Here is a 27,874-nt window from a genome sequence, read left to right on the forward strand (position 1 = left end):
CTGTCAGAACTCAATTCAATAATATGTCTTTTAGATCTGAAATGCTAGTTAACCAAGTAGGAGGAGCTGTAACTTTACTGAGGGAGGAGAAGGTATCATTTTACTACATTAAATAACTGAAGAACCTAAGTGCACGGCATTATGATTTTAAACCCAGCTAAGAGTATGAAGCTTATCAGAGAGGCAGCTTGACCTAGTAGACAGAGCAGTGGGCTGGGACTTGAGAAAACAGAGCTCTATTCCCAGCTGACCAGTAATGTAAACTTGGGCAAATCACTTCACTTCCCTGTTGCCCCACCTGTAATGAATGACAGGGCAGTGAGCAGGACCACTTGGGAAAGCTGCTGATAGAAATACCATGTGTAAGAGAAAATATATCCGAGGCAACTATTTGTACCACGCTTGGAAGGGTGTCATTTGAAACAGAGGTGATTCCCTAAACTAACAAACAGGCACTAAGGAAACGCTTGAAAAACATTTGTTTTAAACCATGGTGATCTCAGAGCTGGCACCTAAGCAGATCAAAAAGAAGTCTTGCTGGGAAAAAACAATCAGAGTAATAATGTTTTTTAATACACTTAGACTATCTCAGTGCCTTTGGTTATGAGAGTTACCTTGGGTATGTAATCTTGCTCATCAAAAACAAGGAAGTCTTCACAGGATAAATATGGATATTGCCTCTTCCCATGGAAGACATAGAGAAAAAAGCATGCATTTTTCTGAGCAAACCCCCAAAAATGGGAAATTGCTTGTAATTGTAATTCTGTTCCTCTGATGTGCCAAACCAAGAAGGAAATTACTGCAACATTTTACAGTTTTTCTCTCTGACCAGGTGTGGCATGATATGGCCAGTAGGCAGAGTCAGCTTTTGGTTGGGTATATAGGGCAACTGCCCATGTCCACATACTGTGTGGGGCTGCAGACACTGAAACAAGTTTGAAATTGATTTTTTTTTCATAATCAGACAGTGCTGCATTGGAACTTTGTGGGGTAGGAATTTGGTTTTTTTAAAAATACATGTGTATTAGGGCTGTGCAAAACTTCAGCAGTTGTTTTGTTTCAGAAATGTTTCAGCCCGTTTTGGCACCCGAAACACCAAATCTGAATCAGAATGGAAGGCTCTGAAACATCTCCAAAATGAAACAGAACCATCCAAAATGCTTCAGATGTTTCTTAGTGTTTCGGAGGTGGGCTTGCGGGGAAACAAACTCAGAAAAGTGTGGGGGGAAGGGCTGCTTTGATATTGACATCTGTAGCTGGCCAGTGTCTGTGATCTGTCCCTTAGGTCCCTTCCAGTCCCAGTGCTCTGGGGGAGGGACAGAGAAAGAACATAAAAGGCTGTTTGTGAACAGCTCTCTGCCTCTTGTGAGATCTGTCTCTAGCAGCAGAGCACAGCATCTGAAGGGTCTAGGCTGGTAGCAGTAAGTAGGCTGTTGCTACCAAGTTGTAGCCAGCCATTAGCCATTTTCCCACTTACCCTTGCCTACCATCCCTATTATTAATCCCTTTCAAATATTTCTTCCCCCCCACCAAATCCTGTTATTTATTCTTGTTATTTTTTTCACCCCAAACAAAAAGAAAACTGTGCTTTGCCTCGCAGTGTCTCATCACTATGTAGGAAAGCACTACACATACACACAGAGATGCACATTTTACAGCACACCAAACATGAAGCATGCTGGAAAGGCAGGTGCCTGGTCTTCTGGCAGGGGGAACAGAGAAGCCAAAGGGAGAGCTGCTTTTCCTGGCCAGTGCTCTCCCAGCTGGGTCCATCCCATCCAGAGCAGCATGCAGCTGAAGCCGACTTCCCACTTGCTGCTGGGGATGGGATGAGCCCAGCCGGGTCTGCACCGGCCAGCAGAAACAGTGGCGGAGCCGTGTGCTGCTTGGGACGGGACGGGACAAGCCCAGCCGGAGCGGCAGGGGCTCAGCTGCATTTTCCCCCTGCCTGCATGGGTCAGTCCCGAGTGGCACATGGCTCCGACGCTGCTTCTGCTGGCTGGTGCTGACCCAGCCAGGCTCCTCCCGTTCCCAGCAGCACATGGGAAACCGGCTTCAGCTGCATGCCACTTTTCCTGGCCGGTGCTGACCCAGCTGGGTCCATCCCATCCGAAGCAGCATGCTTAGAGAATCTGGCCCTTAGGGGCTTCAATTCAAACCTTTTCACTTCTTCAGTTCTATGAGTTTGGGGGTTAATCCCTGTTGATGACCAGGATGGAAATAATTACATTATAACATTTTTCCAAGACAGAGTTGTGTCTTGCTGAGGTTGAAACAGGCTCTATTGGCATCATATGTGTTTTGCTTCACCATACGGTGCATTTCTAGGCCAGGTTCTGGACAACTTGTGTACTTGGTTGGCCAGACAAGAGTTTAGACCACATCCAGAGCAGCATGCAGCTGAAGCCGGCTTCCCATGTGCTGCTGGGGACAGGACCCAGCTGGGTCGGACTGGCCAGCAGAAGCAGTGGTGGAGCCTCCTGCCCTTTTGGGCCCAGCTGTCACAGGTAGGAGGAAAGTGCAGCAGCATGTGAGGAAGCTACCACTTGATAGGGGATGGGCTGGCCAGGCTGCACTGGGGAGGGAAAGCTGTGGCTGAGACCCCTGCGACTTGGGACAGGAGGGGTCCTAAAGCACTGGAGGGTGCTGTGCTGGTGATGGGACCTGGGCCCGGGCTGGCTTCTGCTGTGCCACCGGGTGGGGGGGCAGGCTCAGATGGGATGGGTCAGGACCAGGACATGCTGGCACCAGTGAGGTGTGGGGGGGTTGGCCAGCTTTTGATGCCTGGGGCCTGACGGGGTGGGCTGGGTCCTTGCTTGTGGGAGGGGTCAGGTTCCAAGGCCACCTCTCCAAAAGAAATACTTCCAGGGGCAAGGGGAGGGACTTCTGGTGGCAAAGGTCAGGGGTTAGGGGGTAGGAACCAGGGGGTGGGGCGACTGAAAAGGCGGAGCTACCCATGTGGCCCTTGACAGCTCGCGAAAACTCATTAAGCGACCTTCCACCCAAATAATTGCCTGCCCCTGTATTAACCACTGACCTAGCATTTACCAGCATCAGCAACAGATCAGGGTTCCCTTGGCTACAATCCCAATGAGGATAGAGGAGGAGAAAGACAGGGCAACATGCTGTAAATACGCAGCCACCCAGGAATTCTGTCCATATTCTGTACCTATAACATCCAAAAGTGGTGCTTACAACTTTTGCCTTATACACATATTTAAAGATTTTTTGTCCCCACTGAGCTGAAAATGGTTGGACTGTACTAAGGCTGCAATTTGTCCTCATTGGCTGCATCTACACTGGCAGTGCTTATTAATTCTCCCACTGTTGTTCTGGTACCACTGCAAGTTCATCCCCAAAGTTGCCTGCACTCTCTACATTTTGATTTTGTTGAGATAATGGAATAGGTTATTCACATAGCTTTTGTGCACTGCCCTGAATATTTCTGCTGAAGCAAATGTGCAGCTGGTGGAACCATTGGTATAGAAAGAGCACAAGGATTCTTGCCTGTGTCGTCTTATCTAAAACTAGAACAACACGGAGCAGAAGCACAGACAACATGACTATGGCCCTATATGACAAGATTACAATATTTATTCCAAAATATTTCCTTGTTTCAAGAATCCAAACTGTCCTATTTTTTGTTCTGAGGGATTCATCTTCAAATCACTGAAGTTTTTCTCTCAATAATAAAAAAACAAAAAACTAAAAAACAAACAAAGCAAAACATGTTGAAGTCCTCAAAAACTAGAAGTCTAGGTGTCCTCAGCACCACCTCCAAGACCAATTCAGAGGAAAATAACTATGAATTCACTAGCTGGTTGATATATCTATATTCAGATAATTAAATTACTATCATATTTAATATGGAGTATTGATATAACAGGCATTTTAGGGTAAAAATAAAAATCACAGAACCAGCAGGAGTTGTTAGGATGCTTTAACTTTTTTCTTTGCAATTCAGTAATGAAAAACAATGCTGATACTTGCATTCTTTATGTTGTTTGCTTTATTGGCATATCTGATCTGTATTACAGGAGGTTTATCTCATCACAGAATGATTTTGCATTACAGAATAGTAATACGTATCTGCTGTCCCAGTCTAAAAATGTACTTGCAATATGTGTATTTTCATATAAAAAAGTTAAAGCTAAGTGGGCAAAACTTTTATAGTCTGCACAATGTTGATATTGTCTCTGAATACGTGGCTGATTCTTACAGCAATAGCTGAAAACCACATCTAAAAACACACATAAAATTAAGGATAACAATCATAGAAAAATACAAGGCATCCTTGCCATTCATGTTTAGTGTAATATATTGCCAGTCATAAGTTATTAAAAAAAATACACTACAAAAAGCCTGATAAATATCATCCCTTCTGTACCATTCATATCTAGTTAGAATTTTACAACCAATAGCACAAACTGAAAGAAATGAAAGAAACCCCAGACTGATATTTAAACAGGAAAGTGCTGTTTTGTTAACAGAATCTTACCTGAAATACACTGGGTTATCCGAAAATACTTCAATCAAAATGTACTGTTAGTTTCAGATGTCTGAACACCTCTTGCAGTGAATTGCTAATTTTAATCTCAAAGACATGTGTACATTTATAGGTGTAAGCAAATGGAAGAGATGTTCAAGAACTATTTTCATGTTTAACAACCCACACTAGTAAGGGCTTAAAGATGTTATAACTGGTATCAAACAGCTGCTGCAAAAGTAATCATTTGCTGGTCATCATGCCCTATCTCTCCCTCTCTCTCTCTCTCTCTCTTCCTACTTACAGTCCTCTCTATTGGCTTTGGTAAACTGCTGTAGGCAAATTAAAGCTGGTCATCTGAGCTACTTTTGATTTTCAGTCTTAATGTCCTCAGCTCCCATTTGAAGGGTGAATGTAATTGCTTTGGCCCTAGTTCTGTGCCTTGAACTTTACCTCATTGACACCTCTAAAAAAGTCAGCATAAACACTACTAAACATTCTAGCATTTTCAACCCATATTTAAATGACTGTCCAACAAGCAAGGTAGAGAAGAAAAATCAGACCTTTTGAATTTACTAGAAATTTAAGAATTGAATTCAATAGCAGTTGGAAGACATTTTGCCAAGGTGATAAGGCCTCAAAGATCTGACACATATCACGTTAGAAACTACATGATGGGTAAAACGGAGGTCAAATTTCTCCGTGGATAAACTCTTTTATTCTGGGATTCCATGGAAGTGCAAATCCATTGTCCCATTTTAAGTACCTGTGAAGTATCTTGACATAATATTTTTCCCAGGAAAATGGAAGCTAATTTGAATTAATTGTCATTCATTCCAGAGACAACCTATGTATGTAAAGTCTGCCACTCCCAGGTTTGTTTGGATCAATCAGAACTGACTCAAATGCTAAGTTTCAAGGTAATATTTGCTGTTGTACACCTGTTAATGAAAATATTTCTGTGAAAACAACACATTCCCAGGCTAGCCCTTTCAATACAATACTAACAGAGCCTCCTGGAATAAATGTAGTATCTTAATTTGTATAGATCCTATAAAAGTTGTTGTGTTATATGTTTAAAGTAATTTTCATTTATGAGGTGACATCTGGTAAATGACAGTACATTAATGTGAGAACTAAGTTATTTTCTATTTCTTTATACAGCTGATATCTTGTAAGTGTAACATATGCATAACTTTAAATTTAAATTCTGGGATGTTAAATATATATTTAAAATGGTAACCTTTGGCCAAATTCTGCAATCCTTAATTAAACACAACTTGTTAAATGGAAGCCTTGTTTGAATACAGAAAGCAGAAGGCAGCCTTTGCAACTTATTCAAACACATTATGATTGCATATTAAAAGAATGGAAAAGTTGCACTTGAGAGAGAGATTCTCAGCTTTCCTGATTTAGTTTTGAAGTAGTAATATCCAACAGGTTCTCCTTTACTGATTAGAGTCCAAGAAATCTCTACAAATGCCTCTAGTAACATCAGTAACAATCTGCTCCAATCCTGTAAACTCTCTTGTGAAGAAAGTATGAGTATCTCTTGGTTCAGAGGCCATGGCTTTCAGATCATCCAGTGGTGCCCAAGCAATACCAATGGAGAAAACTGTAATACCTAGAACAGAGTAAGAGACAATTTGTAAACCTGAGATACTTGTAACTAAAAAGAAAATAACTTTCATAGATGTGACTTTCATCATTGAGCACCAGAGTAGCAGAAGTAGCAGCATCAGGCCCTGAATGCCTGCTTTCAGTAAGAAGCCTGGTGAAACCATGGGGTAACCTATAAGGGTATTTTTATACAATGCTGTACATGAAGACAGTAGTGACACAATTAAGTAGTGTGATTGCACATCAGGAATAGGAATCCAACCTGTTGGATTAATTGGCTTGTCAAAAGATTTTATGGAAAATAACATTGAATCACTACTGTGTTCAAGTGACAGCAGCTCAAGAACATTTTTGGCCAAAAGCACTAATTGTTCTCCTTAATGAATGATGATGATAATGATGATCAGCTCAAATTTAAGAACAGATAATCTTCTAACTGGAGTTTATCATGATCTTTTAGATTTTTTTATTTGAAATAAATTGATTAGCTTATATAAGTTAAATTACAAAATGTTTCAATTGTCAGTAATGAAAGAAGGAAAGATCTAAAGAGCAACTAATAGGAAAACATAAAATGTTTTTATCAGATGAAGTTCCGATGACATGAGTTTGAAATCTTTCCAGTTTGCAAATAGGATAGTTGGTTCATACAATTTTGACTGAATCAGGTAATTCTCTTTAGAAGAGTCATATATATATATATTTTAAATGGGCAGGATTATCTAGTATTCAGTATGTGTTGAGCTAGGAACCAGGAAACATCAGCTCTAGTCTTAAATTCTGTGACTTCTACTGGTCAAATTCATCTTTCTAATTTGGAATATACAGTTTAAATATTATGCTGAAAGGTGCTAATAATTGCCGTTGAGTGAGTCTTGAATCTAAAACAAAAATCACAGACCCTGTTAAAACCAGTGGGATATGCCACATGCGTTTTTAGGCCCAAGAGAAGGAACAATTGAATTCCTTCCTGTAGTAAACAGCCCTGAGATGAAGCATCAAGACAGAACTTCTTGAGACCAGCACTTTCAAGAGTTACAAAGCTGGAGATTTTCAAGCAAGGAAATAGCCTGCTACTGTTTGCTATTCCCACGTTTATGGACATGAGAGCTCACACGCACATTTTTGTGAATTAATACAATTATACCCAGATTATATGTGACTCGTATCTCTGGTTTCTCATCCTCATACAAACAACCTTTCAGGGCTCCAAAAATCTGGACTAATTGTTTGAACAAAAGGTGCAACAATACCCAAGTAACTTTCTGTGGTAAAATGAGCATTAATAGTCACAAATTAGGGTGAAATCTCTGCAAGAAAAGATGCTAGAGAGGTAGCTTTATTTCCATAGGTGTATCATTTACCTGCTTTGTGTGCAGCGGCTGCAGGCCCTCTTACATCATCATAAGACTGACCATCAGTCAAAATAACAAGGAAATTTTTGTTGGGTCCATTCTTCACTGGTTCAAATACATTTTTGTTTGTGAAAGAAATGGCCTCCCCAGTAGCAGTACCACCACTCATGTAACGTATGTTCCGGATTGCAGTGAGAACCTTTTCTTTTGTGGTGTAGTCACTGAAAATGAATTCGCTACGTTGATCGTAGGTAAACTGCACAGCTGCAATTCTGGAGCCAATGTCGGAGATCTCAAAGGCTTTAGCAACATTACTGATGAATTCAAGCATAAGGGCGAAGTTGCTGTCTCCAACACTACTAGAGCCATCTATCAAAAAAGCTATGTTGATAGAATTATAGCAGGTCTTGCTGCACAACATTTGCTCATGAGTGCACAACTTCTGCGCAAGGGGTTTTACATATTTAGTAGTACCAAACCAGGTGGGTATTTGGTAAGAGAAGAAGCCATTGTTTCGACAGACAGCCTGTTTAGCAAAGCAAAACAAAAAAGAGCCTTCTGGTGAATGCACTATCAAAAAACATATGTAAATGTTTTATTTCAAAGCATGGCAAGTATTTGGACTCTGATATTTTTCAGAAAAGAGGTGTATCAAGAAACCCAGCTGGAGTTGACTGAACCTGTGCACTCCTCCTCACCCAAAATTAAGCTTTAAGGATAGATTCACGGTGCTCTAGTAATTATTGAAAACACTGCAAGGTAGAGCCAGACCAGGGGAAGATTGGGGGCAGCATAGTCTGAGCTAAGAGGTTTGTGATAAGGCTGTCTGGCAAATTTGGGCTGAAGTTGTGGATCTGGCGGTGGAACTAAGTATAGACATACCTTTCATGTCAAATTCCAACCCTGCCCCATTGTTCCTATGGGTTCTAAGGTAGGTATTTTTGCAATATTCACATAAATGTAAAGGATAAAAGCTGGAATTTCTAACTGCATTATTCAAATATTAAATGAAAGGGCTAATTAATCTAAAGCATTGAGAGTTCTATTTTAGCTTTAAAATGTAAATGTATAGTTTTTGGTGACAGCTTCTAATTTTACAACACCGTCCTGTATGGACCATGAATTGCGGATACAACACACAGTCAGATGTCTAATTCCTGGTATTTAGTCATCAGTCTAGTAGAAATCTAGGACCACTTCCTTAATAATACAGTGCCTCTCTCCTGGATGTGTCTGCAGCACCACATACCGCACAGCCGTGCTCGTCTGGACGTGGCTTCTGATGGTAGCTGACTCAGCCCTAAGTTATGGGCCCAGGCTCCCTATATAATGTCTGAACAGAGCTGGAACCTTAAGGAAACCAGCTGTGCCCGGCACATCCTAAGATAGCCAGAAGTTAAAACCTACATTTCCAGAGAATGCCCTGCCCAGCACGCTCTTGGATTTTTCAGGCTGGGTCTTTCTCCCTCTGTCCTGGTGGAGCTATTTCACTCTTTATATAAATTAACTATTCATTAGACACTTGAACATGGGTCTTCCAGATCTTAGTTAAGTGTTATAACCACTATATAATTTAGTAATGGGAAGACAAATACCTGCTAACAGGTGGTACAGAGATGCTTAGAGGGATGGGGCTAGGCTGCTGCAGTAGGTGGAGAACTCTAATTTTGAGAATCCCATTCAATGGCCTCTGGGGTTGGCCAGAGCTAGGTTCTGAGCTGTGGGGCTGTGTCAGCTTTTAGCTGGTTTTGAACAAGTCCAGTGGCAGAAACCTGGGTGCCTTCATGTGGAATTCAGTATATTTTGTCATTTGGAATATGTAACACCTATAATTGGAAACTAAATAATATAAATAATATGTTGCTTACTTTGTCAACAAAGCCAATATCTTGAACCATTCCCAGCTCTTCAGGTGTGGGTTTTGCTACAGACACAATGAATACATTGATACCAAATTCTCTGGCCACTATACCGGCTTCTTCTAAATCATCTGAGGGCCAGCCATCCAAGAAAACTATTATGATCTTAGGAATCCCTTTGCGTGCTCCATTGTCCATAGAGAAGAATCTTTGAGCTGTAAACTTCAAGGCTTTTCCTAATTTTGAAGAGAAGGAAGAAAACCAGAAAAGTTATTTTGGAACTGGGATTTTAAGTTTCTACATTAATTTAATAAGTCTGATTTCACCTTTTCATAGCAGGCAGAAAGGAAACGATTTTTTTTACTAAAAGTACCTAGATGGGAGCATCACAGCCTGAAAAAGTCACCCACATACAGAGAAAGTAAGAACATTTGGTAAAAAGGATGTTTGTATGTAATTTCAGTTTTCCACTGGCAGAACTCTTACGACGGTACTGTTGGGATTATAAATTAAAACATTTTTTGAGCTATGTTGAGTTGCTTTTTCCACACTATATTGCGTGGGAAAACACAAAATGTAAGCAGTCTTCATTTCTTCAAATAATAAACCAGATTAGCTGTATTTCTATCATACTGCATGATATTTGCTTTTAACTGGAGAGGACTGAGATCATTGTAAAATGTAATGTTTTCCAATGGATATTGAGAGATAAATTCTGCTCTTGATTACTTCAACCAATCTGTAATCTGTTCTACGACAATGAAATTATAATCCTATAGGATATGAATTTGTTTCAAGAAACAAAGCTGTTAGAAGTGAAGAATTCAGTTACCATTTAAAGGTTGGAAATGACTATTTCAGTTGTATTTTGAGGTAACATATTAAAATAACTTCTAAAAACTAAATTTTTGATGGTCAGCATTTTAACGTGGTATTTCAAGTGACACTCAGAACAATGTTCGGATACAGTTTGTTCTCACTGTAAGTATTAGTGTAAAATAATTAGATTATTGCTTTGTAGCAGGTCTAAAAGCACGTAATTTCTCCTTTGATCAGGGCTTGTACTCACCTGTATTAGAATTGCCTCCTCTGAACCCTATTTCCTTTATGGCAAACAAAACATCTTTTGCAGTAGTAAAGTTTTTCAAATAAAATTCAATTTTTGGATGTTCACTACATGAAAAATAAAAACACCAGTTAAAAAAAACAACAGAACAAAGCCAGGCACGACTAATAATAAAATGAACTGGTTGTTGTTTTCATTCTGAATCTAGAAATCCATTTTTCCAGTAACAGTTAATAAAGTTATTAACCATTACTATAATAAAAGATTTGAGACTATCATTTTTGCAGTGTTGGTGACTATTTTAAACATAGCACAGCAAATCAAATTTAGAGCAAGGGTAAGTAAGGACCATTAAGTAAAGGAGTGGAATTTTGTTTTGGTTGTTTAATTTAAAATGTGTTTAGTTTCATTTTATATACTTAGATGGGAACAAATTTTATTTTTACTTATATCACTGTAAACATGAATATATCACTATGAACATGACCATTTAAAATTAAATCTCTGTACCCTAATGAATTACTCCCAGTTTAGGGTGAACAATAGACTGAATAAAGCTTAAACTACTTATATGATATCAATTGTAAGAATTAGGTGATACCATTTCCAATTCAAAAGAACTACTTTTATTAATTCAAGAGCTTGATTCAGCATCATGTCTACTAGAATGGATCCCTATAGCTGAAGAATGGGATCAGCTTGCCCTAGAGGATCCTAATACAAGATGAGGGTCTAAAACTATTTTTTAAGTTACAAGAAACACCATGGGGTGCATTTTGCATTTCCAGTAATAGCCTGATTCTTCAAGACTGCAAATGCCTTCACTTGTTCTAGTCAGTATGTTGAAGTATATGGGTGCCTATATACATAGAGTGAGGCTGCTCCAACGCACTGTAATTACAGCGTGGTAGTTACCACACTCCCACAGACTCCAGTATCATGTGTGTCAGTGTCCCCATGCTGAAAAATGGCAGTGGGGGGCACTTTGACTAAAGCTTGTTTGACAAGCTTTAGTTAAAATACCCCTGCTACCATTTTTCAGTGAGGGGATGCTAATACTCCCACATGTGGTCCTTCAGCTGATACATGACTCTCCAGGTCCTTTAATTAGAGCAGCTCTCAGCGCCACTCTTATTAAAACATCCCCCCCTCCTGGAGCACGTCTAGAAACTCCTGTAACAGACAGCCTGGGGCTCCCTGTTCCTTTAAGATAAAAGCAGCTCAGCAAGGGACAGTTGCCAGCTAGGCAGGGTAGAGTAGCTGCCGGTTGCCCAGGCAAATGAGGCGATTAGCAGGCACTTGCAGGCAGCCCACTGACCAGAAGCGGGCAGGGCCCTAGGAGCATATAAGCCTAATGCTTGGGCTAGCAAGCTGGTCTAGACCTGCCAGTGACTAGGTGAGGAGCTCCTGTCCAGGAGAGCTACCCAGGGATGCTAGACTTTGCTGCCTGCAGGAACAGTGAGGCTCGGGGTGCTCACAAGGAGCCCAGGCTGAGAGGTATGCCAGCACAAGGGGTGAAGGAAGGTTTGCCCCCTTAAAAGGGCAGGGAGCTGCTTCCAGTGTTGCTGTTTATGTTATAGCCCAGGGGCTTATGTTATGTTACCATTATACTGGTGGTTTAGGTTGGGAATATAAGGGGTGTATATGGAGGTCCCACTGATGCCTAGAAGGCCTAGCCGAGAGTAAAAAAGCAAAGGCTGACAAGGCTGAAGCCCCAACAGGAGAACAATGATAGTGTAACACCCATGAGGCTTGGGGCATGGTGTAGGGGAAGATTAGAGTCATGTAATTAGCCCCTAAAGCTTTGGGTGCCATGCAGGGCCCCATCAACCTGAGCAGCCCAGTAAGGGGCCTGAGATGAGAGTAACCCAGCAAGGGACCAGTTGGACTGGAGCCACGTGAAAGCCTGTGGGCAGCCTCCCTATTATTATTACTAGTATTTCATCAAGGTGTGGTGGGCAAGAAGGGAAGGCACCCTAGGGGCAGAGCAGGGCATAGTCACAGAGCCACCAGGGGGCATCACAGCCACCCTTGGGACCCCAACGTGCTACAACACCCTATAATCCCAAAACAACAAATGCTTATTTGATAATTCTTGTTTTCTGGGAATGATTCTCCCCTCATCCCAGGTTTATAATCAAATAAGTCTTTTGATTCCACTAGAGTTGCTCTTGATACAGGTAGGTGTATGGGAGGGGGTCTCTGTGATAATTTTTTGATGTCTTTTATACCCTGTATAGAGCACTGTCTGTGTTTCAATTCAAAGAGTTATTCTGATTCAGGTATATTTTAACAAATTGCATCCTTGCAGCGGCAGGATGGTGATAATGCCCTTGTTCCCTTGCTCCACGCGTTAGGGTAATACTTATGGTGTTCTTGGTATTTTGGGGCAGTATGCCTGGTGGTTGTGTGACAAGGTTGTTTGTATAGTTTTAAGAATAGGTTAGACCAATGGTTTTCAACCTCATTAGACTTGAGGCACCTCTTGGAAAATGATCTTAACTCTCACTCATTTTTTACTACAGAAAAACTAGAGCCATATTTTAAAGAGTGCTTTCTTGATGAGAAATGTGTCTGGGAAATCACTTGTTAATCCAACAGATGTTTTAATTTGAGATCAGTGGTTTTCAACCTTTTTCAAGTCAGGGTGCCCCTGCACAACCCTAATGCAGGAGCATGTCCATGTGCCCCAGCCCTGCACACAGGACTGTCTGCACTGGCAGTGGTGATGGTGGTGCCTGCAACAGCACTCCTGAAGGGGTGCTAGACTACCCCAGGTGAGAACCATTTTTTAGACAAAAGCAGAAATGTTACTACTTATATCCCAGACGAATATACCAAAGTTGTTACATTCTGGAAAGCTACTACCACACAACAACAGGTCTACAGTACTTGGATCATGATCGTCACAGAACTAAACGTAGTTCTGTGAAGTTTAAGAAAAGATTTCACTACTGTGCTGGAAGCTGCATTGCTATTTAAATGGATTTAGCTGGTGTCTTTTGGAAGATTACAAGGAGTTGATTTGTGGTTTTTAAATCCATCCTTAGACATACTGGAACCTGTAGCTTGACAAAGATGCTTTATTTTTGTATTGTATTAAAATTCATGGTATTGCTTAAAAAAAATTTGGAGAGAATATGAGTTCCCAGACCCAGCTGCTGAGTTCTTTTTCCTCTCTTTCATTCTAAAGTGAATTATATGACTGAATCAACCTGGATTGAAAGCATGGACACCCAAATCTTATTCTCTATAGCACAGCCAGTATCAGGTCAAACTTTAATCACATATTCCCACAGTTGTCTTTTTGTATATGGGATACTTATCTATTTAGGACTGGACTGAGATAACTTTCTTCATAGATATGAAAACACTACTATAAGGGGTTATAACTGTCATTATCCATGTTGTATATAATCTGGAGGTTTAGAAATAAAAGGTTTTGTCACTTTGATGTGTGGTCTACAGACCAAAAGTGGTCCACAGGCCACTCGCTGTGTTATGCAGATATAGGGCCAGTCAACATTGCTGGCTTGATTCCTTTTTCTAGTTGTTAACTCAGATGAAAAATGCTAAATACATTCTTCAGTATTGTTCCTATTATTACAGGGATGCTACTGAATTACCAGTGGATGGGAGGGACCTTGTTCAACACTTTATTCTATTAATAAGATATTTTGCCTTAGGAATACCTTGTTCAACAGTCTATTCTATTAATAAGATATTTTGCCTTAGGAACTTCTTCTTATAAGCTATTTAGTTTCCTATAATTAAGTGATTTTAGTTGGATGTCTCTCAGCTTTTCATATTTCTGAGAAGAAAGCTACTGCTGATCGTTTTTCATATTCTTCAGTTTCTAATTATTAATCACCCAGTTTGTAAATATTCCTTAAAATAAATTAGGTACCTGGCTTGTATAACTCCCACATGTGGTCCTTCAGCTCCAATTCCCAGCATCACAGATATTTTCCCAACAAGGTTCTTCTGCAAATTAAATCTACGCTGCCCAATATTGAAGCTTCCATCAATCAGAAAAGCAATATCTGCTTTACAGTCTGTGAACACCCAGGATAATTAGATTAAGATAAAGTCAAATAAACATTAGCATTTTGCTTCGCACAAATTAATTATGTGGATTCCTACCTTTGTTCCCAGTCTTTTTCTCAAGGGGTTTCTTAGGTCGTTTTCCTAAAATGTAGGAAGCAGCACAAATTATTAGGGACCTACAAATGGAATAGCAAGATGGCATGCCTTGAAGCTAAAAGAATGCAAGAAGGTGGTATGGGTTATATTTTAATTTTGCAATCTGTCCAGATTAAGGCATGGCATCCAGCTGCACAGTTTCATGAGCAGATCAGATAATCATCTGTGACCCCTGCCTTTCTTCCCTCTTACTATAGGAAATGAGTTCATTTCTCTACCTTTTTTCATGAAGTAGCTGACGTTCCCTCTCTACAACTAGCCAGTTATTTGGTTAGTGTACAGACTCTGGAGCGAAGACTATTTCTACTGGGGAGTAGCAAGTGAGTAATGCAGCCTCCTCTCCAGAACCAGAGCCATAATATTTTTTGGATAACTATGTGAGGGCTGTGGCAATCTCACTGTAAAGGAACTTAATAAAAGGTCTTTACACAAAGAGTAATATGTAGAAGAATCTTTCACAGGAAGCAACAGAAATGATGATAAACTAAATTTAAAAAAATATTAAGAAAGGTGTAAATAGAGGAGGATATAAATAGAGAGAGCCTGAGATAGGTATAAATAGAGGAAGAAGGTAGGGGACTAACTGCAATTGGACCCTATTTTCTTAGCACACACAACTTACAATGAAAGAGCAAAAAGGGGGGTACCATTTTTGCTTTAAATTGTCTATAGCAAAGAATGTCCACTGTGGATATAGAAGTCAAGTTATGACAACATGAAGTAACAGCATTTCACTGCAGGACAAACAGAAAAATTGGTGAAAATTGCTGCTCCTGGAGGGCAAGGAGTAAAAAGAAAGAAGTTGTATCCATTTTTAAAGAGGAAGAAGAGTAGGACCACAGGTCATCACTCAGTCTAAAGACAATACCTGGAAAGATGCTAGAACAAAATACTAAACAGTCAATTTACAAGCACCTAGGACCAGATTCTATTCCATCTATTGGGCCTCTAACTGGATTTGGATGCCTGTGAGATTTAATTCCACCCTGTTCACGTGCCTAAAAATCCATATTGAATCTACTTTTGTAATACACCATCATCTGACCCTTAAGAGTGAATCACAAAAAAAAGCAGCAAGGAGAAGGAGGAACTACCATTTCTGTTAACTGTTTTGCAAATCCTTGAGAAGGCTGGAATAGAATTGCACTTGGATACCCAAGTCCAGGGTGGAATAGAATCTGGTCTCCAGATGACAAAACAGGTAGAGGCAGCAGCCAACTTAGATCTGTCAAGAACAAAGCATTTTAAACCAGTGTAATTGATTTCTCTGACAGAGTAAATGTGGTTCAAAGCTGCATTGCTACCAGTGAGGTAAAGTTTTGCTAGATAGAAGCTTCACTAAAAGCTGAGACAAAAGAGATAGTTGTGAAAGGAGGAGGACAGAGCCCCAAGAAGGCGGTGTGAAAGCAGTAATTCTGAAGGACGCAAGCAGGAATTGGCCCGTGATGTTTGAACTGAAGACTGAGTGGAGTGGCTCAAGCAGCTGAATAGTGCAATAATTGAACTGACAGACTATCTTTCAAATTCTCTCTGTTAAAAGGAAAGTATTTTCTTCACTATCATCCTTATTACTTAATGGAAATGAGCAACCTGAGCATAGAACTGTTTTCTTTAACTATAAATCTGTTCTCAAAATACCTGTATAAAATTGAATTCACTCTAGTTGGTGTTAATTTAGATTAACATAACGGAGATCAGAATCAGCCCTACAGATTACAAGTGTTTCCTGATATTGCATGTAAACCATATACTTTTAGATAAAGAAAACAGCGTATACATTACTTCATTAAAAAGATAAGCATAACCTATGAGCCTCAGCCTTTCAGTCCACTATTCATAAATCATGGTGCTTTCCTCATGCTTTTGGAAGATGTCCATTAGACATCCTGTTACACAAATATTTCATACCTGTGGAGGGACGCGCTGTTGATACTGGTTGTCCAGCAGCTGCAAGGGCTACACTCTTTACCCCTATAATGTTGAAAAGATAAGTGTGTTGGACCTGACTGCATTTAAATTACGTCAGTGTTGAAAAAGTAATCAAGTTTTCTGCCACATGCCTTCAACTCTGAAATATATACAATTTATGATTAATTGAATACCAGCCTGTGAGCTAAGACAAATATGCAGTTATAATTCATGGCCTGATCCTGAGAGGTATTAGGAACCTCTGACTCCCAGTAAGGAATTTGAACTGGAAGATTCTCAGCATTTTTCAAACCTTTTAGTCAGTAATGGATACCAGGTGCAAATATGAGCTAATTAATAGAAAATAAATTATGTAAACAATAACGAGGCTTTCTCTTCCTGTAAAAATAACCAGTCCAGAAACCAAATATGCCTTCTTCTGTTGGAACATTCTTTGAAAACAAGACAATAATGTTTTGCCAAAATGTTGCTGAGGGGCTACCCAACATATTTTTCACTTATTTTACAAACATTTACAGAAGTTTCTATACAGATATGTGACCTGTAGAGATCCAAAGGAGGCACCTAATCACTTTGCAGCTAACTAAGGAACTAATCCTGCAAGGTGCTCAGTCCTATGGGAGTTGAGCACCCAACAAGACAAGGCCTTAAATGAAAAAACACAGTGCAGTATTAGGAGCTACCAATTTGGTTTCTTACAAAATAAGGAGATAAATTTTCCTAGAGGCCTTTGTCAGGACTGCTTATTAGCACATTTCCCTAGGATGAATGTTGTTGAGTCCTTAATACCTGAAAGAGTAGTGGACTGGTCAAAGGGTAAGGTCTGCTTTTTTGTATCAATTCAGCTGAAGCTCCAGATTGAATAGGCCAACTAGAATAGTGCGTTGAAGTGATTTGTTTTATCCTCCACTTTTCTCACACAATTAAAAAAAAAAGAGAGAGAAAATCAACTACTCTTATTCCCATGGGCCTTTAGTTTGATTATGTGGACATGGGATTGAAGGCCATTACGATTTTGGTTAACATTTCAAATAGGTTTTACAGAATAATAAATGCAATCCACCTACTGGACAATGAGAAAGATGAAGCCCATCTAGTGAGTGCCTGAGACTGGATCCCCTTGGCATACACAGCAGGATAATTTTCCTCCCCAGGCAGGCTCTGTACTCTTACAGGTCCTCCTGATGTGGTGATCACCCCACTAGGATAAAAGAAAATGATATTACTACAAGACAGACATTTTAATTGCAGCTAATTATTTTATTACACAAGGACATTTTGAAGGTTCAGATGAATACAGAGTAATCTCGTCCTTGGAAAAGGTAATATGAAAGTTTTGGGTTTAAATGTTTTTTTTTATTACTTCAAGTTTGAAAAGTAGGGGAAGTTTTTAAGAGCAGTTATAAGCAATTAATACAGGGAGGGCACATCTACATGAAAAGCTTTACTGTACAGTAGATTAATTTGCTGCATTGTCTATACGTGTGTAGCAATTGGGGTTCCAGTAGACTAATTTACTGTGCTGCCAGATAGTCCCTCAGAAACAATGGTATCTGGCAGTGTAGTTAATTATGGTGCTTAAATATATGTGTAGATGGTGGCACTGGAATTAGTTTACTCTGGCTCATTTTGAGCCACAGTGTATCCGGTCACATTGGGCTCCTATTCATGTGCAGGGAGGCTGCTCCGATCCACTGTAATTACAGCGTGTTGGAGCAGACTCTATTAATTAAGTAAGAGGGAAGAAAGGCAGGGGTCACAGCTGATTATCTGATCTGCTTATGAAACTGCAGCTGGATGCCATGCCTGAGCTGGATGCCATAAGCTCATCGAATCAGCTTTAGTTCAAAGCACCCCGCCACCATTTTTCATTGCGGGAACACTGATGCACATGATGCTCTGGGCACTTTTAATTAAAGCGTCCCCTCAACCCTACCTCCCAGAGCATGTCTGTAAATGCCCATTAATTGCACATGTAAACATGCCCAGAGTTACAGAAATAGAAACAAGTTAAAATGGCACAACAACCCATTTCTGAAATAAAATTTTTACATGTGCGGTTAAAAAACAGAAAATCTTACAAGATTGGAAGCAAGTAATTTCAGTTGGAATGGGGAAAGAGGCCAAGAACTTCTATGCGCATAAAAATGTTGTGGGACAAAAGAAATTAACTAAGTACTCATGATGGTGTTGGTGTGGTGTTATTGAAGAGTGTTAATAAGTAATGGCTCACCATCCATCTCACTCCTCTCCTGGATCTGCCCATGGGCAGAATGATTTATTTTTAAAACTTATTTGCACAATTAAGTGCAATATTCCACAGTAGGGTCTATATGATTTTACACCCTGTACCCTTTTAAATTACATTAGGCTGGAACTTCTTGTGTTAGTAGGAAGCAAAAGAGATTTTTTATTTTATTTTTAAGTACTTTTTGAATGGTTGTTAAAGATGTTTCCCACCTATGCTATTTCACTTGTAAGTGGAGTTTCCAACAGTTTAAGCACTGTGGATGTGGTGCACAGGCAAAGAGTTGTGACCACAGTCCTACACTCCCCCTGGGTCTGCACCTCACGCTGCCCCAGCACAAATGTTGACCAATTGAGCTCTTGTGTAGAGAGAAAAAAAAATCTACCTAACTGTCCAAGCCCATTACAACAGATTTTCTAACATAGCTAATATCTGCATCTATATATCGCAGTAGTGTAGTTCTTCAATACATATTAAGTGATGTTTCTACCACTGCTTCCATATATGACATTTCAAAATTAAATAAGGAAATTAAAAAAATGACATTCCTAAATAAAATAATGTGGAAAATGACACTTGCATACATATGCAATAGAAGTAGATAGGGGGCCTGTAGTAGAATTATTTTGGATTTACACAGGTTTACTGGAGAAGAGAATATAACTTAAAGTTGACAAAAGGAATAGGACTTTAGAGCACTACAGTTTTCTTTAATAAAAGAGAAAGGCACAGACTAGTGATTTCCTGTTTTAACCAAAACTGCTGATTCAAGAAGAAGTTCTGATTTAACTTGGAGGAAATAACAAATGAGCCTATTTAAAAACATACCAGACTTAACATGGGTGGGTGCTCTCCTCCTGTTCATTGTGTTGCCTTGTTGTTTGCTGTAGTCAAAACTATTACCAGAAAGTTTCAAGCCCTAGTGATGGCAGAATGTAGCTAGTACAAAAAGTAAAATTGAAGCAGCAAATGTTGCATCAAATGTTAAATTTTAGAGTTGGTTTCTAATCTCGGTGAAATTATTTGGGTTTGTACTGGTGTTATTGATATAGACACTGAGCTCATGGCAAAGGCTTAGTATTCCTTTTCATTTCCTTTGTTTGAATGTCTTATTTGTACAACATCAGCCAGTTCACTTCAACATTTCATACTGGAGGCTCAACATCATAAATTTTCCTGACAATGCTTTGTTTATTTTAGTCACAAGATGACCAGTCTTGTCTACTTTGTACAGACTTTCCATTTTGATTGGCATGGAATCATTTACAAAGAAGCTCATTTTTGTTGAAACTGGAAGATCACTTCTCTGAAAACAGAATAGCAGAGATTTATCCTGTTTGTTTATTCAAGAAAAACCCTATTAGCTTAGACACTTTTAAAATTAATTATATTTTTACATGTTATATAAACCAAATTGGTATCTATTTGAGTATATGTTCTTTGCAGATATTTTTAACACTCCTTGCTATTAACTGAAAGTTGGGAATTTGCATTTTTTAACTGATTTTTTTTTTTAAGAGAGAAGCTTATCAGGAAAATAAAATCATTACTGTTCTCCCCACACCCTTGATACTTTATTAATCAATGTAATTAAAATGATGTTATTAAATTATCTTCTACCTCTTTTTATTAGTTTTACCTAGGTTATTACTTCCAATATTTTTGAATCAATGATAATATGTGCTTAAGTAAAATAGCCACATTTTCCATCATTCTGTTTTTCTATTAATGAATTCGGAATTTTGTTTTCATGATAATGAAATTCATGCTGCATGAAGGCCTGTGTCAGACCTTAGCAGTGAAAAATGGCTTTCCTAGAGAAAAGAATAGAGTTTCTGTCATTAAAAATGACTTGTTTTCACAAAATTACTGTGCTTTACTCCTGTGCCAATCTTATATGCCAAGGGCTGTTTTGGTAACAGTGGAACTTCATATATTTTCCAGGAACCCCTTTCATTTCATTTTACCACGTTTCTTGCTGCTGACCCTAGTTGCCTGACAGCAATGCCCCACAGATATTCACCCATTTCCTTTGTTCAGCTGCACTCCTACTAATAAGTACAGTTTAATCTGCACAGTGCCTCTCATTCCAAAACACTTGCCAGTTAAATAAATGCAAAGAGGCCCATCTTGTTGCCCCATAGTATGCAGAAGAGGGGAATATTGGCTAAGGACAGCAAAAACCACTTCTCTGTTCTCACAAGGAGTACCCTCTGCAAAACTAATGGAAGTCTCTCAATTGGGTCTTTTCCAAAGCCTCTTGAACCCCTTTGGGCAAACAGAACTAGAGTTTTAAAGACTCATCTCCTCCTCAGATAAATGGCATGAAAATCAATTTGCCTATCATACCACTAAAAGGGCTAAGTACAGACATTCAGGATGTTAAATTGGGTTCAAAATGCCTGCCCAATGTAAACTTGTCTTGTCCTGTTGCTGACCTTACACTTACAGACCCCTTCTCAGCGACTGGCACTCAGTCTAAACCTGTAACCGAACAGAAGTCCCATGTACACAAACTGGTCTAAAAATCGCAGAACCGTTTCATGATAAAACCTGGATCTATATAGTTGCAGACTCATTTGATTTAGGTCAAACTGCCACATGGAACTTCTGTTCACTTCCCCTGTGCAGCCCCAGGGCTGCTCTTTTCATTCCCCCCTTTCCCCACACTGGTCTATTTTTTGCCCCCCCGGCCCCTTGTCTCCCCTCTAGCCAGCCCTCTCAGCCCCCATCCACAAGCCGCTCCAGGTGCAGCCGCTTTTATCAGTGTTCACTGCTGCTGGAGTTCAGCAAGAAAGTCTTGGTGGGGAGAGGTGTGGGAGGGATGGGGCTGTAGGTTTGCTGGGGAGGACCCCACCCCACCCCACCCACAGGCCATGCTTGCTCCCCATGCCCCTCATGGGTTTTGCCTGTCCCCGCATCATACCTGCAGGTCATGCCTGCTCCCCTTGCTCTTCGTGGGTCACACCTGCCACCCCACCTCTGGCAGACTCCTGATCCCTCCCAGCCTGCTGGATCCCCAACTCCCCAGCTAACCCTCCCATTCTGACTTGCCTGTTATTGGGCAGCCATTTTGAATTGATTTAACCTCCCCCTACTACCCCCAAATGTCTGTACTTAGCCTAGAAGTGATGAAGGGCTAACTTGATGCTATCAGACTCTTAATGTCTTTTTTCCAAGGAGGAATCTAAGGTTAAACCTGATACTTAGATGACTAAGATTCTTCCAGCTGGGGGAAAGCAATTCTACACTTATATGGGAGGGAGAATTAGTTAGCTTTTTAAATATTGTTTCAAACTAAACCATCCTATTAACACTTGCTGGAGCAGCAAGAAAAATACAGCAGTAGGAAATGAAAATACTGTCTCTGGTTGAAAAAAGGCAAAAACAATTTTGCCTCAAAACTTTGGTTAAACTTTCTTGTGCTTTGGGATCCATGAAAGTCACGTCAGATCCCTTAGCATGCACACAAGTTATTTTTGAAAATGTTATGAGTTGGTGCCAAGTGGCTGTTCTCTTAACTGCTGTCAAAGTAACATAATCAGACTGATGAAACTGCTTAAGGATTACAAAACGATGCCAAAATGCTGTCCATGCAATTGACAGAACTAATGTTACTATGAAAATACAGGGGAAAAAAACATGTCAACATGAAGAGAAGAAGACATTAGTCTTTAACTCCAGGGACAGTGTTCCATAGCGAGGAAAGACAGAAATTGAGGAAAGCAGAGCTGGTAATGTAGACTTTTAAAAAACCCCATGTACTTTGACTTAATCCTGCAGCCTAAAAGCAAACTTCTCACAGACCCACATGCCATGTCTTTATGCTAATAAGACATGATGCCTGTATATGTCTGTAGGAAGTCTACATGTGTTATACAGGGAGAGAAAACAGAATCAAGATTTTCCTTCCACATCTGCGAGGGAATTGGGGCTGGACAATAAGAGACATGCCCCTCACTCAGAGATGTATTTTTAAGCATGTAATTGCAGTTTGCATTTCTGGTAGAACCTCCTGGACAAAGATACTTGTTCCTGAGAGCCTGAAGTCATGGATGACAGCTGAGTGAGCGAATTTAGAGCATAGGGACCAAAAGATGGGACCTAGTTTCCAGTTACTCCATAAAGTCTATCTACTTATTCCCTCCCCTGAAGCAGCACTCCTCCCAGCTGTATCTTCATGCTGCTGGTCTGCCTTGCTGTGGTCATCTGCACAGGTGTCTTTGGCCCTGAGCTGAGCTGGGTTCCTTGCTAGCTTCTCCCTACCCTCCAAGTTCTACTTTCTTTGCCTCCATTGCCCCCCTGCTACATTTGGCCTGACAGCAGCGGGCAATGAACCAAAGCTTCCCAATTGACTAACTCTGCTAGAAGGCCAGTCATTCTGGCCAGACAAAGTCTCTGGCAATGGTCCCTTAGTGATAGCCAAAGCAACTCAGAAAATCTGTACATTCCTTGCAAGTAAGCTGTCCTATAGATAATTTATAGCCAATGTAGTAGAACTGTTACTTTTTTGTGACATAAGAATTGAGGAAGTTGTAGGTCAGACTCAACATCTGACCTCTGACTAGACTTTAGAACAGGGGTGGGCAAAATGCGGCCTATGGGCCGGATGCGGCCCACCAGGCCAATCTATCCGGCCGGCAGGACCCCTAAAAAATTTAGAAAATTAATATTGATCTGCCCCTGGCTGCCTGTCATACAGCCCTTGATGGCTTGCCAAAACTCATTAAGCAGCCCTCTGCCCAAAATAATTGCCCACCCCTGCTTTAGAAGCTAAGAAATGTTTAACATGTAACAGTTGAACAAGTAACTATTGGGTCAGATCTTCAACTTGTGCATTTCAATATTGTGTTGTGTAATTCAATATTGCACCAGCTCAGGAACTTTGAAGGATCAGTTACGGCTCAGTAGTTATACTTCAGTTCCTTCTGCCAGGTATGATCTTTGTAGGAAAATTCTTTTTTAACTCCCCTCGTGGTAGATATAACCCCTTTCTTTTTTCTCCTCGGAAAAGATATCCTGCCAATAATTTGGCATAGCAAAAGGAAAGAAAGCTTTTTAATATAGCATACCAAAACTTTCACAGAAACTTACATAAGCTGCAATTGAATTATCTGGATCTAATTTCTGCCGCTCTTAAATGGGCCATATAGTATTTATTCACTGAAGTAAAGGGGACTACTTGCAGGAGTCAGCACTACTTGGCATGAGCAACACTGGAGAATTAAGCTTTGAATTGGAGATAAATACTCAAATTTGATCTGAACTCAATCAACTGGGCCTACTCCTAATTCAGGTAAAGAACTCTTCAGAGGAAAATTAATTTTCTTTGGTTTGTGAAGTGCTTTCTTTTAATAGCTAGCATCAAAAGTCTCTATAGCGTGCTCTTTTTATTACCTTTTAAAATTTTTATCTGCAACGTTAGGTATTTGACAAACAATCCTTCAAGAGCTACGTGGTTCGAGTGATTGCTCTTACAATAGTTCTACGGTGCACACAAATGACTGAAAATTAGTACTTCAAGAAGTGTTCAGTATATGGTGGAGGATAGCATCTGGACCATTGCCCAACCTTGGTTTGGAGAGTAAATTTCCCATCCAGACCTTCCCCATGTTCAGATTTTATCAATACAGAAGCTTTCACATTAAAAGAATAAACAAAAATTGTTTGTTTTAATTGCATGTAGATTTTTAGAGGGTTATTCTCTCCCTTCTTTTTAAAGGGAGCTGTTCTCCTGATGCTGATGTTGCTAATGCATTTATGTAGCATGCCTAATGAGATGATAGAGTGAGGAGTGTTTACATGCATGGAATTTATAGATGGAGATGTGCAGCCTTAAGGAAGCAAACTGGTCAGCAAAAACAATCACAAACATGTTTAGTTGTGCCTATGCAAACCTTTATACAATATAGAGAACCTCAAATTTGAAACACAGAAAACTGCTTTAGTAATGGACTCATCCGTTGCTAGCAGCATAGCTCTAGACCTTGAAAACCAGATGCAAAACACCTGACTCCTATTGCTTAACTGGAGTAGATGCATGGCATTTTTCTACAGAGGAAGACAAACGTAGATGTGCTCATAATTCATTTTTTGCAATGATTGTAGGCTTACACGAGGAGAAAATGTTTATTAAGATGGGGATGGGTGGGAAGAGACCAAGTCTCATGTCCATCCCACTAGTTCTGGTCTGTGAGAATCATTACTACTCAGACCAGTGCTTTCACTGGAATGGTCCCAGTGTAGTCAATGAAATGTCACTGTACTTGATGCTACTCTCAGTAGTAAATGTTGACAGGACTGGCCCTTAGACTGCAAGTGTGGAATTTCCTATTCAATTATATTTTGTTCTTCTAAAGTAAGTAGGAGGTTCCTTCTCCTACCAACCCACAGTTTGGTAGGATCTAGGCTTTAGCACCTGTGGAAGAACAAGTTTTTCAAGAAATATTTTCTAGTCATCTGTCTTACCTGTGAATGGCCGCTCCACAGATGCTAGAAAGGGAGGCATAAACACCATTTCCATAGACATGGAACTGCCATAGGGGACAATTTGCTGGGCAGAGGACATCTTCCCTCTCCTTCCTGAGGTCAAGTCCTCTTGTAAAGCATGTGATGGCTGTGAAGGCTAAAGAGAAAAAGAGAAATCAGCAACCTGAGGAGTTGGGAAGACAATTCTCAAATCTGCCTGCTGTAAATCAGGGGCAAGCACTCATTTGATTTTGACATTAAAGCTTATTAGCTTGCCTTGTACTGCAGTTCTCCTCCCTGCTTAAAGAACACAGGAAATCTTTTAAACCCTTGTTTCATCAGTTATGAAAAGAATTGAGACATTTGGGGGAAAGGACGGAGCAGCAAAGAGAACAGGGCACAACAGAAAGCCTTGGTCTTGGCAGTTCAAAACATCGGTAACTGTTAATATTGCCAGGGCATAAGAGCAAGAGGAAGGCTGCAGAAGACACCTGGGCCCCTCAAAGAAACATACTGAAGGCTGAGATGGCCAGCCCTGACAGCCTCCAGCCCACAAAGCTCACAGCAGTCCATCCCCTGCCTTGGGAGGAAATCCCACTGAGACCCGTGCAGGGAGGCGAGATTTCCATCTCGGGCTTCCCGAGGAGCAGTGATTTCCATCGGTTATTGCCGTAGCACCAAGTTCCTGGCCACTCGCATTCATCTACTGCCGGGCCGAGAGCACGAAGCGGTAGTGCAACGAAGCGAAACTGCTTTTAATCAGCTGCTCAGAGCTAATGCCCTCCTTCGGTAACAAAGAGCCTGAGAGAAACGAAGCCGTGGGGCAGCCCGATGAAAGTAGCTCGGAAAGGCGAAGACTCGGGCTGCGGCTGGGATTTCCAGGAGCCGCCGGGAGGCGGGCGCCGCGCCCTGCTGAAAGGCTCCGGGCGGCTCTTGCTGCTGCTCGCTCCGGCTTATCGCCTGCTTGGCGGAAGGAGAGCGCCCGGTTCCCGGGCAGCGGTGTGCGAGGCCCGTGCAGAGACAAGCTGCCTAAAGGGGTCGAGAGCAACCGCGGTGCCCGCCCGGGGGCCAACTCTGCCGGGGCCGCTAAAGCGGAGGGGCCGAGTCAGAGCCCGGCTGGGCAAGCCCGGGTGTCGTGGCTCCCTGCAATGCTCCAGCCCTTTCTGCACGACCACGGCGCTTCCTGCTGCTCTTCTCCAGCTCCCGGGACGTTGCAGCTGGCTGCCCGTGCCGCCCCCAGCATCTCACCGCCGCACCAAGCAGCGGCCGCTGATAAGTTCAGCAGCCGCACTTCGCTTCCTGCACCGGACTGAACGTCCCCGGCGGCAGAGACAGCCCGAGCTCAGCCTCGGCCCTGCGATGCCGATGTCTGCACCTGACCGGCTGCCCGCGGCGCCCAGGCGGTGAGGGCAGGCGCGGGCCCTGCCCCTGCCCCTGTCCCGGTGAGGAAGGCACCAGAAAGCCCTGAGCTGCAAGAGCAGCACGGAGGGCGCCTGAGAAGCCACATCCTCGCCGCTGGGACCTCTGGCATCTCTTTTTTCTTCTTCCTGAAATGCAGACACCTTTTCCTATCGGCACGAGCACGTCATACACATGGGAGTCAAGACCTTAGGGCCAGAAGTCACAAGCAGGCTCATGGCATCACACCAGCCTCTTGTCTTGGAAATAACCGCTGACAACTTCGCCCCGGCTTTTTTTTTTTTTTTTTTTCCTATCCAGTTTATAAGCCGCAGATGTTACCAATGAGAAAAATAGCCTAAGTGCCAAAAACGTTTCACAAACTTAAACATCCTCGCAGGTAAGCACACGTGCAATGCTAGTCTTCAAAGCCGTTTTATCCTTGAATCGTTATAAGCACTTTTTCATCAGCATACCCAAATGTTTTCAGGCCAACTAGAAACCTTTCATAAAGCAGTAAGACGCCAAAATCCATGGTTCACCCTGAATAAGTTTGTGCCCGAAAGCTTGCAATTAAAGATTTTTTTTTTTTTTTTTTTTTGGCAAAAATCTTACTGGTCTAATACAAGATATGGCCTCTACCATGAGCCCAGATTGCTTTTTCCTCTAGAGCAATACGGCTACAACCTGGATACCTGGCTCATCCTAGAGGTTTTCCGTGCGTTTGACATTAGACGCCTTATTTTAAAGAACATCAGAGGCGCTTTGAACAGGATATCGTGAGGCCCTTCTGGATCCCTGTGACCAAACCTGGCTGCTTAAATCACGGTAGTTGTGTACACCTCAACTGCAGGGCTCCTTCTGCCCGAAAGTGTCTGGCCATCGTTTGAAAGGTAAGCCTATACAATATGCAATGCTTAAAATAAGGTGGGTGGGAAGCGAGAACCTCCAAAGACGCAAGGGATTTTTTTTGTCCGATTATTTATGGGGGAAAAATTAAGCGAATCCTCTCCTCTACTTCAACTCTCATCTAGCTAAGATTTTTAGGCCAGGTGCCTGTCTGTCCAGAAGAAGCACATTGCCAGCACTTAGCAGTAAATAATAAAAACTCTCTGGAAGAGGAAGGCAAACCACTCAGGTGTGCTGCTAGGTTCTGGGTAACACTTGCTGTGAGTAATACTTGAATTCAGAGCTCCCGCGGCAAGACATTAAGGTTCAGAAAGATCATAGCATGCGCATGAA

At 41.2% G+C, this 27,874-nt stretch overlaps 1 protein-coding gene across 1 annotated transcript; it reads right to left on the reverse strand.

Annotated features, from left to right (window-relative positions):
• Positions 1 to 3,991: 3,991 nt before the first annotated feature.
• Positions 3,992 to 27,670, reverse strand: COCH (cochlin). Its single transcript, XM_025202480.1, has 10 exons — positions 25,749 to 27,670; positions 25,235 to 25,391; positions 17,586 to 17,719; positions 16,498 to 16,560; positions 14,530 to 14,574; positions 14,294 to 14,441; positions 10,390 to 10,493; positions 9,330 to 9,556; positions 7,471 to 7,987; positions 3,992 to 6,110 (listed from the first exon to the last, which is right to left on the reverse strand). The coding sequence occupies exons 1-10, from the start codon at positions 25,861 to 25,863 to the stop codon at positions 5,935 to 5,937; spliced, it is 1,686 nt and encodes a 561-aa protein (XP_025058265.1). The 5' UTR covers positions 25,864 to 27,670; the 3' UTR covers positions 3,992 to 5,934.
• Between the last annotated feature and the right edge of the window lie 204 nt (positions 27,671 to 27,874).

Source organism: Alligator sinensis, unplaced genomic scaffold, assembly GCF_000455745.1.
Source record: "Alligator sinensis unplaced genomic scaffold, ASM45574v1 scaffold720_1, whole genome shotgun sequence".
In the NCBI taxonomy this organism is placed as follows: Eukaryota; Metazoa; Chordata; order Crocodylia; family Alligatoridae; genus Alligator; species Alligator sinensis.

What these genes read in the sequence shown, in the direction of transcription:
- COCH (XM_025202480.1), bottom strand. Translation starts at nt 25,863, where the DNA reads ATGGAAATCTCGCCTCCCTGCACGGGTCTCAGTGGGATTTCCTCCCAA. An exon ending in TGTGGAGCGGCCATTCACAG is followed by an intron (nt 17,720 to 25,234) that starts GTAAGACAGATG and finishes CTTTTATCCTAG; the next exon opens with TGGGGTGATCACCACATCAG. An exon ending in AGGAGGCAATTCTAATACAG is followed by an intron (nt 9,557 to 10,389) that starts GTGAGTACAAGC and finishes CTTCAAAATTAG; the next exon opens with GAAAAGCCTTGAAGTTTACA.